General features: G+C 37.8%; 1 protein-coding gene across 1 annotated transcript in view; it reads left to right on the top strand.

Annotated features, from left to right (window-relative positions):
- Nucleotides 1–13,166, top strand: part of cacna1db (calcium channel, voltage-dependent, L type, alpha 1D subunit, b) — a 74,896-nt gene that overhangs the window by 29,068 nt on the left and 32,662 nt on the right. The window contains exons 4-10 of the mRNA XM_029505893.1: nt 464–603; nt 1,085–1,227; nt 3,181–3,333; nt 5,433–5,626; nt 7,471–7,574; nt 7,835–8,004; nt 11,850–11,924. Of these exons, the coding sequence (XP_029361753.1) occupies nt 464–603; nt 1,085–1,227; nt 3,181–3,333; nt 5,433–5,626; nt 7,471–7,574; nt 7,835–8,004; nt 11,850–11,924 (979 nt within the window). The remainder of the gene's footprint in view (nt 1–463; nt 604–1,084; nt 1,228–3,180; nt 3,334–5,432; nt 5,627–7,470; nt 7,575–7,834; nt 8,005–11,849; nt 11,925–13,166) is intronic.

Here is a 13,166-nt window from a genome sequence, read left to right as displayed (position 1 = left end):
TGCTCAAATTGGCACATAGACCATTCGACCATCTCTTTTATTTTAACCTTCCCTTGCCTTGTTAAAAATGTACCTGTCAGTATGTCCTCTGGAGGTGAAATGCAAATGAAATCTCATTTTATTAGGTGAAAGTGCCCCACCCCCCCAAAAAAATAAAATTTGCTTTTAGTTTGATATCTTTGCTTGAGATTTGAGTGTAAGTCAATAGGAATTGTGAGGCTGTGGATAAAAATCAAATCAAAGATACCTTTCTCTTGGCTATGACCCCCACCCCCACTTAAGAAGAAAGAAAGAAAGATCGAAATTTGTTGCTGCCTGTAATATTTCATCTGTATATTATTATCATTCCCTCCATGCGCAGTATTGGCTCAAGTTAAATAAGCCTAGTAAGTAATCTTTCTTATCTTATCTTTCTTTCCTTCCCTTGTATTCTCCAATTTCCTTTTCCTTTATGTCAAAACAGGAAACAGTAGAATATGCCTTCCTGATCATTTTCACTATAGAGACATTTCTGAAGATTATTGCCTACGGCCTGGTGATGCACCAGAACTCCTACGTCAGAAATGGCTGGAACATGCTGGACTTTGTCATTGTCGTCGTGGGGTGAGTTCATAGGTATCAAATAAATACGTACAAATGCACACAAAATGCAAACATGCACTACGTGAGATTATTCATTGAGCACAGCGAAGCTCAGATCATACATGTACGTGCACAGTGACAGACTTGCTTAGACAACTGCTGAACATTGACACACACACACACACACACACACACACACACACACACGCAGGTCTTGTTTAGAGAGATGGTTTATCAGTCGACCACCTGGCTGCAGTGGGATGTAAACTGTGATGAAGTGTGAAAAGCCAAAGGTAAATATACACAGACATAAAGGACGTACACACACACAGATAAGAACAAAGAGGACAAATGCTTTGCTATTTGCTTTCATGTTTTTTGCTCTGTTTTGATGGTTCCTCAGCTGCCGAATTTTACTTCTCTTTCAAACTTCTGCCATCCGTTCTGTTTTTCCTGTTCTTCTCTCTCTCTCTCGACCACTGACCCTCTTTTCCCTCACCAGGTTGTTCAGTGTGGTTCTGGAGATGATAACCAAAGACGCTGACTCTGGCGGCCAGTCTGGGGGCAAACCTGGGGGGTTTGACGTCAAGGCCCTCCGAGCCTTTCGCGTGCTACGACCCCTTCGCCTTGTTTCTGGAGTTCCCAGTGAGTTTGCACAGAACAGTTTAAATATCACATCACATCACACATCCTCATTTCTTTTTTTTTTTCGTGTAGAAACCCACTGATGTGGTAAATATGCAGCTGTAGCACTTAGAGGTAAATAAGTTGGCTGTTCTGAATGATGCTGTGATGGCTTGTGGCTCATGAAAGCAACAGACTTTTGTTGTTGATTGCTGTTTAGTACAGAGGTGCCGGTCTGGTTCACTGAAACTTTTCATGATTTCATTAAAGATTAACAAGTGGCCTTTCTGCCTGCGAACACACATTCAGCAATGAAGATTTTATATAAGATGCACAGCAAAATGCCCAGAAGATACTGCATCCTTCACTGTTTCTGTTTTCGGTCCACATCTGACCTTAACATGCAGTTTCGCTCGTGCGACTGCGTTCTTGGAGTTGCCATAGCGACGTATCATTCACCAGTCTCAGGGAAGAAAAGGGTCTCTGGGAGAGATATTAGACTGCGCTCAAATGACATTTTCACGTCTGTTCTAGTTTAACATTTTTTTGAGTTGGAAGGTAAATGCAGTTTAATTTAGATGACATATTTGGACTTATTTGCTGGAGCAGGTCCGTTAGCTTTCATTCCACACAGTGATTTCATGAAGCTTCGACAAATATGTATACATATATATATATATATATAGTGACATCATGACAACTGATCGCTTTGATCATTTGTCTTTATATTAACATGCATTTACCTGCCTGAGTTCTGTGTGCACTGCAGTTTGTCTGTGTGTGTGTGTGTGTGTGTGTGTGTGTGTGTGTGTGAGTGTACACTCTGTGTTGTAAGCTGCTGAAGGAAACCTGTTATCATCTGGCTGGCCTGCGACTTTTATTTGAGCAATAAATCAATTAAGTGTATGAACTTATTAATAAATAATTAATTAATAGTTACATGACTGATTTATTGGGTGGATGTAGCTCAGCCGTTGCTCAGTGGTAGAGCACATGCTTTTTCATGCAGAGGACCAGCGTTCAAACACCAACCACAACACAAACCAGTGGCAGGCTTGTGCCGGTCCCAGGCCTGGAGAAATGGGGAGGGTTGCAGAAGGAAGGGCATCCAGAATGAAAACTGTTGAAAAGAGAGAGAGAGAAAAAAAAAATTCCTAAAAAACATTGAGTTTTATAATGAACAAATTTTAATTGATACTTCAACTACTACTACTAAATACCAAAAGTTGCGTAGTTGTTGCCTTTTGGTTCTGAGTATCTGCTGTCATTGAATGTGATCAGGGCTTAAGGTTTTGCAGAGCCAACAAGATAATTTAATGTCAATTTAGTGACATTGCCACAGACATTAGGGAAATTGCGATGAACATTTTTTTATTATTTTTGCAACCTTCACGTTTGTAAGTGAATGTCAAAGTAGATACAATGTCATTAATAATATGCCCAAAGAAACAGCGTTACTCTTTTCAACCTTTTTCATTACAGTCCAAACTCTGGTCTCTAAAATAGACCTCCCCTGTGTTTGCAGCAGAAAAATCTGAATGATTATAAGAGCTCGGTCAACATGTTAGACATTTAGCCTCTTTTATTGTCTTTTGGCATAAATATAATGCTTAAAAGACTGCAGCTCTGGGCAACAATGTTTGTTCTTGATATTTGCTGATGTAACTGTAATCATTTATTCAAGGTTCATGATTGCGCTGCAATTCATTCATTTAGTATTACTTAATCTTCTGAATATTTTCTTGATTAATGCTGTACTTGACGTGTCTAAAAATGTTCATTACAGTTTCCCACGGGCAAATGTTATGAGTACTATATTTCAATGGATTGCTTTATCTCCAGAAACCGTAATTCCATTCGGCTCACTATCATGTTAACAAAGCTGCTTTACTTAGCTTATAAATGTTCTCTTCCCGTGGCATGCATATTTCCGTATGTGTTCACTCTAACCTTGTCCCCTGTGTGTTTTTGCAGGTTTACAGGTGGTTTTAAACTCCATCATTAAAGCCATGGTTCCCCTGCTTCACATCGCTCTGCTCGTCCTCTTTGTCATCATCATCTACGCCATCATTGGCCTGGAACTCTTCATTGGCAAAATGCATTCCACATGCTATGTGATGCAGACAGGTAAGGAGAGGCTTATTTATGGATCAGCTTTTTGGTTTTATTTATTGAGAGCTGCCTGGAGAGCAGTCCAAGAGCTCCACAGGCAAATTACAGCACAATGTGATCGGGCATATATGTCACAGTTTAAGACAGATATAGGATTTAATCCGCAGAGAGTGAATGGACACATGTACCTTGTATGTATATAGTGCCAAGCTGCTGAAAACAAGACAGAGCAACAGATGGTGGGTTAAATCCAGTGATTAAATGACTAATATGACTGGCTCTTATGTAAACATGCTTGACCTTTTACTCCAGCAGTGCGCGCAACATCGCAGAATTATTCAAGAAGCAAGGATGAATTCATGGACAGTTGTCAGTCATGCCACATTATGTACACACACACACACACACACACACACACTCATACTCACTCATATATATTGGCTGACTGAGAGCAAATCCTCTGAACTGACAGGGACAGATAGACCACAGCATGTCACACTCACTTTTTTACACCTCTCACCTAATCGCTCTCTCTCCTGCTTTGATTTGTTTTGATCTGTCTGCTCGAGAATGTCAGGAGAAACATTGTGGACTTAAGTCAAGTGTTCATGACAGAGGCAGATGTATTTTCCCTTTGATCCACCTTTGCTAGCGTCACTTTTTTTGCCTAGAGAGAAGAGGTGTGTGTGTGTGTGTGTGTGTGTGTGTGTGTGTCTGTGTATACAATATATATTTGTGTATATATATATATTTGAATAATTCAGAGTTTAATTTAAAAAAATGAAAGGTAGTTTAACCTGTTGTGATATGAAAAACTTGTATATATTCTTGTGTTTATATCTCTGAATGGGGGTTATTTTGAACATGTACCATAATTCTCTGTAACTTATATAAGGACAGCATGATGCCAGAGCATCCAGTAAAGTATGACCTGGAGGTCAATATGAAGGGACGTGTACTGCTGATCTCCATGTGGTCAGTGACACAGTTTAAATCGTCATAAACTGTGCATCATATAGAGTCATGATAATCTTCAGGGTCAGAAACAGAGAGAGGAATAACTGGCAGTATGCAGACAGAGGTTGTTTTCAAAATCCTTCCGTTATTCCATTTATTTCCCTCCTCACTGTACAGGCAGTGCTATTGAGATCATTGACAGAATAAAAAAGCCCTTTCAGACACCACTCAGGTCATTTTCTTCACCATGTTCAGAATGCATGATGGTACATTTGGCTTTGTTAGTAGATACTTATTATGTGCTTTTTAAAATGGATTTTGGGATTCACTTAGCCTGATAATGTTTACTATTTTTCATTATATATTTGGATAAAAATACAAATTCTACACACACTCCTTAAAGTGGAGTAATGAGCTATTACGGACAAAGCTAGAGACTTAAATATTCAAGGGAGGCAAGATCTTGACAAAGGGAGAACAATCACAGGTGGGAAAATTATTCAAAGACAGGAAGTAGAGCAAACAGTTTACACAGTAGGCATGTAATTTGAAACAAAACAGGAAATTTGGGGCACCAGTGGCGTATTAGGTAAAGCGTGTACCCCAAAGCTGCAAGGTCCTTGTTGGCGATGCTGGTTTAGTTCCAGCTCTTGTCATCTGCTGCATGTCATTCATCACTCTCTCCCCCCCTATTTCGTGTCACTCCTCAAGCTCTACTATCAAAAAAAAAAAAAAAAAGCCATCCAAAAAAATTTGGAAAAAAAAAATGGGCAGAGACAGTCAAAATGGCTCTTCTGTGATACGTGCTGTACATGGAGATATGCTGTAGAGAAAGTCGCTACAAAGCAGAGACATCAGTACATCAGAAGCCCACTTTAGACTTAAACTGGTTTTCTATCAGCTACAACATTTCAATGATTTTGCTGTACTTAGAGAAATAATAAAACAAATACAAAAAAGACTTGCTAATGGAGAAACTTTTAGCAAAGGTAGTTCCCTGTGATTTTTAATATTTCATGACGACAATAGAGTCAAGTCATCCTGTGTGGCATTATATTTAACAGAGTTTACTCGTAGAGCGCTTAAGAACATGGAGATGTTTTCTGATTATATATTAACTACCTTTATTCCATCTCTGTGCCCCCCACTCCTCCCAGGTGCCCTAGCAGAAGAGGAGCCCACACCGTGTGTGGCATCAGGGCATGGCCGTCATTGTCTCAATGGTACAGTTTGCAGAGAGGGCTGGCAAGGACCCAACAACGGCATCACCAACTTTGACAATTTTTTGTTTGCCATGCTCACCGTGTTCCAGTGTATCACCATGGAGGGCTGGACTGATGTCCTTTACTGGGTAATCAGCATTCAAATTATTATTCCATCCAGAGCTATATCCTTTTTGTTTGAGGTTTGAGACTTTGCTAAAATCTAGGAAATCAATGTTTCATTGTTTTAGATTACACAAGTTATTAATTTTGACATTGTAAATTATGATTTTATCTGCACATCTTTTACTTGGGCTAGGGTTAAGCTAATGTGCTTGATAGATAAAGGCAAGTTTATTTGTCAAGCACCTTTCAATAACAAGGAAACCCAAAAAGAAAAAGAATTCCAAGGTTTGTTTTCCTGAAAATCATCAAGGTGCTACTGTAAACACATAAAATGCCTGTAAAATTCAAGTTTTAAAAACGTTTTAATTCCAAAAATTTACCCCACCTGAACTTTCCTTTAGTAGGAAAGAGCAACATAGTTTAAAATTATCATTGCACAGGTCCCCTTCAAAACCCCTAGCTTCTCATTAGCAACACGGACAAACAGCTTTTAATCGACCAAAACACTCACCATTGAAACTCCATTCAGAGTTTTACTCACAATACACCCACATCCTTTTATTTACAGAGACTCTCATCTTTGAAATGATTAAGCTCCCTCCTTCTCTCTCTCTCTCTCTCTCTCTCTCACTCACTCACTCACACACACACACACACACACGCGCTCACACTCCTTTCTTATGCCTGTGTTACCATGGCAACTCTATGCTAATACTACTGTGAAGGTGGTAAAGATTTGACAAACGTAAAGAAAGGAAAATAAATGGATAGATAGGCAGATGTTTGAATTAATGGTGACCCTCGACCTTCTATAGAAAAAAAGATAGCAGTGTATTGTGCCGTGGCTGGAGGCAGAGCTGAGTCTTTATCTCTGTGATTCCAGCTGGTGCACTTTTTTCTTCTTTTTAAAGGTGTCAAAAAAAAATATAAAATAAAATCTTTCCAGAAAGTTAAATGTTGTCACCTGAACGGAAAATACATGAAATGTGTAAAAAGACATTTTAGCCATTATAAGAGAACATTTATCCACTTTTTCTGTCTCTACCAAAAACCTCTCTCAAAGCCAACCTTGCTTATCAACAAGAGAGCTAGATTCTCTTCTTACCTCCAATCAGCCTTTACTAACCCAATAGTTTATTACATGGTACCCTCTAGTGGTCACAGTTGAGTTTGGACAATCGCTCACATTGAGGAAAAGTTTTAAAATTGAGCCCTGAATATTGAGCAAAAGAAGATTGACTTGACTCCAAAAAGTACAAATACTTAAAAGCAAAACATGGTTGATTTGACACTAATGCGACGATTCTTTTGCTTAATGGAATTCAAGAAACTAATTTGTCCAAATAAGGAAATGTAAGTCAGACAGGGCAGTTGAAAGGTCTGGAAGTAATTTTCAGGTATGAATATGAATAATCGATTAACATTAACTTTTTTTTTTTTTTTTTTTTTTTTAATTTAAGTCACACACTTAATGTTTTCAGAAACAATAAATATCTACTGATTATGTTCATAGGTGATAATCTGGGGAACCGTGTATAACCATTTAGTGTGGATATAATAGGGGAGGCTGCAAAATCAAACCAAACCATTTGATAGAATTAGCAGGTAGAACAATTCTCAATTACACTCACCTTTATGAATATCTATAGATTATCTATAGATTCAGGGCAGTCAAACTTTTAACTTCACCAAGATAGGTTCTCATATCAAGAAAGAATATAATATCAGTTGAGAAGATGAGACATGACATAACAGCATACCATTATATAAGCAAATAAATAGACATAAATATAACTGGAAATATATTTAAACCACTGATAATATGCATAACCATCTTTTCTCTCTCTCCTCTTGTGTTTCCATGCAGATGAATGATGCAATGGGCTTTGAGCTGCCTTGGGTTTACTTTGTTAGTCTGGTCATCTTTGGATCCTTCTTTGTGCTCAACTTGGTCTTGGGTGTGTTGAGTGGGTACGTTTCAAGAGCGCTTGCTTTCCGCTGTTGCCAATATGTTGTTCTCTTTCTATTTTTCTGATGCTGATGACTTTCATTCTCCATTTTGATGCGTCAAACTCCACGAAACACATATTAGAGGTGATTTTCATTTCTGAAATATCGATATCATGAGTCAGTTCTTTGACCAAGAACAGTGTATCCAGGTGTCTTTTAAAAGCCCTTGTTCTGGTCCTCTACAGTATCATGACCCTGTTGTTTCACTCTGTCCTGTCCAGAGAGTTTTCCAAAGAGCGAGAGAAGGCCAAGGCTCGAGGAGACTTCCAGAAGCTCCGTGAGAAGCAGCAATTAGAGGAAGACCTGAAGGGCTACCTGGACTGGATCACTCAGGCTGAGGACATCGACCCTGAGAACGAAGAGGAGGGAAAGGAGGAGGGCAAGCGTAACCGTGAGTTACTTGGGTTTAAATACTGTTATCTAAAGAAGCCAAACAGAGCTTTGTGCCATTCTTTAACCTTTTCTTTAAGCCTTTACTTTATGTTGCTGCTGCTCTGACTTTGATATATGTATATATCATTTTCATTTCGACAATTAAACACTGATTAAATTAACTCTTTAATGTGGAAGAGGTTATATATGTTCAGTGACAAAATGAAAGTTTAGACTGACACACAATTACAGCTACAGTACAAACAGTGCAGTTTCATACAACTCATCTTTCAGAAGAAGGAACCGGCCTAGCAAACATGAACCGGACAAATGAATGTAATGTATTATACATATTCTTAAGAAACTGTAAACTGCTGCTAATTTACATTGCTGATATCAAGTAGGTCAAGGTTGGAATTACTTTCTTCCTTTTGTATCTTCATTTTTCTTCTGTAAGGAACCGGCAACCAGGTTTGCTTTTCAGAGGGAGGCTGTAGTTATGTTTTTTCTTGATTAGTGCCATAAGAGATCTACTGACTGACTTACAGGAAAGGAGAGGTGGCTACCTCAGACTGTTTGTGTTGTCAGCAGAAATGAAGAATTGGTTTAGATTCTGGAAGAAGTGGGTGGTTGTATGAAGCACCTACTCCCTTTAATGTCCCTCTCTGATGTTTTTTTGTAGACTGCATGTCCTCATATTAGGTTGTTTTTGTTTGAGAAGATGGAGGTAATCGGGGTGGAGCAGAAATTTTAAATGTGGTGGTATTCCAGGGGCTGGCACATGAGCACCACAGCCCCCCTGCCTTTGGTCCCTGTTTCAGTCTCCAAAGTGAATGCAATGTATTTCAAGATTTTCTTAAAAAAAAAAAAAAAAACAAACTCTTCAGCCTTCATTTTGATTGGTAAACGTTCTTTTCTTTCATTGTTATTTTATCTGAATATGCCTTATTTTACATATATTTTTATTGCTTTTATCAGTTTTAACTAATCCTTCATGCTAGGTTGTATTGTTTTTATTCTTATTATTTTTTAAAGATTTTAATATATTTCACTTTCTCCATAATTATTACTGTTTTGGTCTTTTTAAAATCTGTTGTATCTAGTTCTTGAGAGCAGTAACAGGGATGAATTGATGTAACAACATTTTCCTCATCAAAAAGAAGGTTTTAAGCTCCAACAAATAGTTTTGAAGTTACGTAACTGAACACCTACAGTACATGGCATTAACACAAGAATATGAAGGTACTGCCATGAAATTAATTGAATTGCAGTCACAGATTGAAAGCTAGCTTTCTGTTTCCCTCCTGTCACCTTAACACCGCTTACATGACAACTATGCTGAAAAATGGAATCAATCTCCTGCTGCCTGTCCTTTGTTACTCATTCTTCCTCTTTCTTGTATAAGAATAAGAATTATAATAATGTTGAATAATGTCAAACTTTGCCCTGTGCAATAATCTCCAATTTTAAGTTTTTATCTTAGGGGTGGGACAAAATATTCACATGGCAGAATAGTTGTTCTTTGTGCGATATTAAAATTTATACAATGGTGCAAAATTTCGACCTGCAAGGACTGAATACCCCTTTAAAATACAGAAGCACGAACAACAGGACTGGCAGGAGGTTGTTACATGGGCTTTATGGGTATTCATGAAATGTTGGATCCTTAATAATATGATTACGTTTAACAACAATAAAGTAAAAATGTATGTATTATTTCAAATAATTCCTTACATCAGTGCTTTAACATAATCAGCAGAGTACACAACACAAGAGCAATTTTTCCTATTTCTTCTTACATTACTTGATGGAGAGATTTGCATTTACCACTTCCAACCTTTATTTGAGCTACAACAAGCAATTTCAACAATATTACTCACATAAAGCAAAGGATTATCGTAACAGATGATAAACCGAGAGACTTTGTTGTGTTTGTTTTTACCACATATATTCATTATGGATACACCGACTCCTCCTGTGAGAGGTTAATAAACACAATACTAGCTGTTCACACTGTGTGAGTGTGTGTGGTTTACACACCTTCCCCAGTCTCTGCTCCGGTGTCTTCTGCATGCACCAGTAGATGTAGATGTTAGACCTGTAGATGTTAATGTGCGATTGAGATTGAGAGCAGTTGATTTATTGTGTAGACAATTCCTGCATACTCTATCTGGGTACACCGCTGTCCCCAGCTGTTATACAACAGCTCCATAACAAGGAGATGCAAAAGCTGTCTCTCAATTAATGCCTGTTCAGTATGAGTGTGATTCAAAATCAATGAAGTCAATAGGAAAAAAAAAATATTACTTCAATCATTTATATGTCATAATAATGAATTAGGTATGTGGGAGAAAATTCATGGAATAGGTGGTCATCACAATCCCATCAGCTTCTTTTCAGACGTGTCATTCGCCTCGTTGTGCGCTATTGATATTGTAAAAATGGGTGAAGAAGTCCACAGGTCTGCTCTGCGGTGATGTTTGATGGCCATCTCATCTCTCTTCTTAATACTTTTCCAGTGCCTTAGAGCCATTCACAGTCCCTTCAGTGCATACGTGCCTGTCAGTTCTTTTATGTATGTCCTGTAGTTGTCTCCATGCTTTTGACATCTGCTGTAATTGTGGAAAAAACACCCAAAAGCAGCACACTAACTTTCTGTCCTTGATTCCTACAGTGTCTGTGTGCCTTGTAAGAAATGTCTGTATGTCTGTAGAATGGTGCTAACACTAATCCCCTCTCCCTCCTTTTTCCTCCTCGTTTCTTCAAATCTTCTCCTGTCGACAGCAGCTGTTCTCTTCTCTGCTTTCCACTGAAGTCTTATTGTTGACCCTGCCCAGTCTAACATTGTATTGCATAGTTACTCTGTCCAGAAATCTTAGATAAATGGTTTTTCAGATTGATATTGCAACCCTGTCTCCTATGTGTTCTTATAGTTTCAATACAACTAACCTGTTATATGCTCAGTTTCAATGTGTCTTTTTAATGAAGCGCGACAAAGCCAAAGAGAATACACACAATAGATACCATGATTCATATCCGCTGTGGCCTTTTGATTGATCGCGATTAACGTTAACTGTGACAGCCCTAACATTTACACTCATAAAATAAATCTGCAGGATCAGTCATTTTGTAAAAAGCAAACACTATCAGTATCACTTTGTTGTCATTAACAACTTATCTTCATCTTGTAAGTTTGTTCACAATTGTATTACCCGTAAAATTGATTTGCTGATATAATTTCGTTGTATTAATATTTAATTTCTAGAAGACATGGTTGAATAATGTTGACAATTTTAAAGTCCAATACAGATCTACAAAGCAGGACATTTTACTGTCAGTGCTCTCTGGAGAAAAATGTAAAGACCGCACTGTTTCATATCAAAACATCTGTGTCAGTGCCTTCTTGTTATCCATTTAACAATCAGTATTGCTATATCTGCAATGAGTCAATACATTTTTTCAGGTATATATATTATGTGTATTATCCAGAGCTGTTTTCATAATACTACAATTTTAATTCTTATGTCAGCAGTTGAAAAAGGCCCACTATCCTCTACTTGTTATTCATTTTATTATTATTTATTTATTTATTTATTTATAATTTTTTTTACTTTGCTGGAAACACATTTGGCAGATGAATTTCACTGAAGAGGGACATGGTAGTTAGCCGGTTTGTTACAGAACAATGATAATAGTACCTGTTCTGTGCAGATGTTTAGTATCTTCTGGACATCGCCGCTGTGCCGGTAGTTTGTATTGCAGCTGTCTCTTGCTGTGCATTCCTCTCTCTCTTGTTCTTCTGTGTACTGACTCATTGCTTCCTCTGCTATCTGGCTGTGTGAACTGCATGTTGGTAACACCAAGGGGTCACCTTGGCTGACCTCACTGAGAAGAAGAAAGGGAAGTTTGGCTGGTTCACTCAGTCCTCAGAGACACAGGGTAAATGTGTTTTAGTGTGTGTGAGTGTGCAGACAGATCATCTTTGTCCGGGAGAGTGTCCCTGCATGGATGTGCTTTGCTCATGCTTTTGCATTTGCATGCCCTTCTGTTCAACCTCACCATCGTCATCATAAGGAAATTCACTTCATCGCATTGCTCTATTACTGACATGACAAACTCTGACTACTATAGAATATATATCAACAGTGTGCTGCAGAACAGATGAACAGAAAAGCAAATATTCTCCTTGAGCCAAAGGCCACCTGGAGGAGGAAACTACTGAGCAGTAGCTTCTTTGTAAGATTAAGCGACCAACTTTATAGCACATATGATTGGAAGAAAACGATCAATCACACGTAGGGGATGAGATCGCCAATATTCTTGAATGTGGCTCAGTGTTAATTGTATTCATGCACCTTCAGCGTATTTAAAAATGCAGCTTAGATCCATGGTTAAACCAAATTTAAAATGCATGTTTTGGATAATATTCAATTTGCTAAAAGAGAAAGACTGACTTAAGTAACGGTCAGTATGGAATATATTTTAGTATACTATATTATTGGTGAAAAATAAACAGAAATGTCACAGTATTTGTACTCAGAGCCCCCACCCACTCATTGCCATTTTGAATTCCTTTCATCTGTCACTTAAAAGGACATTTTCTGTGCATGCGCACTATAAATTGTTTCCAATGTACTGTTTGGTGAAACCCGGTCACTATGCAAGTGCATTCAGACCATAGAGTTTGATCTATTACAATATTCCACCTGGACTATCAGTATTTAAAAACTTTCAATTCAGTGGATATTTGGTGCAAATTAATTCTTTAATCTGAGTAACATTTGTGTTTTGATAGATATCTATTGATCCTTTTTTAAATCACAAATTGAAAATGTTTATTTGCCTGACAGCATACACTCACCGTGACGTGTTCTATGCAGAAACCTTAAAATTCATCATTTTGCAATGTTCATAAAACCGAACAGTTGGTTCTCCAGCTGAACATGCAATATCCAGTGCAACTGGATATTGCCAGTATCTGTCTTTGAGAACTGAAACATTTCTTGTGTATTTCCTTTTTATAACTGTCAAACTTTGAGAAGTTTTTTTTTTTTTTTTTTAGTTTTTTTTTCTTTTTAGCTGGTTTGGCTTGGCCCATAAACCATGAGATATATAATTGGAGAGTTAAGAGTCAAGTGAAGCTTCATAAATTGAATGGAGTTGAATCTTTCTTGTAGTACC

Source organism: Echeneis naucrates, chromosome 7 (genome assembly GCF_900963305.1).
Source record: "Echeneis naucrates chromosome 7, fEcheNa1.1, whole genome shotgun sequence".
Taxonomy (NCBI): Eukaryota; Metazoa; Chordata; class Actinopteri; order Carangiformes; family Echeneidae; genus Echeneis; species Echeneis naucrates.
The sequence above is the reverse complement of the archived record's forward strand: the minus strand, read 5'-3'. Positions and strand labels throughout refer to the sequence as shown.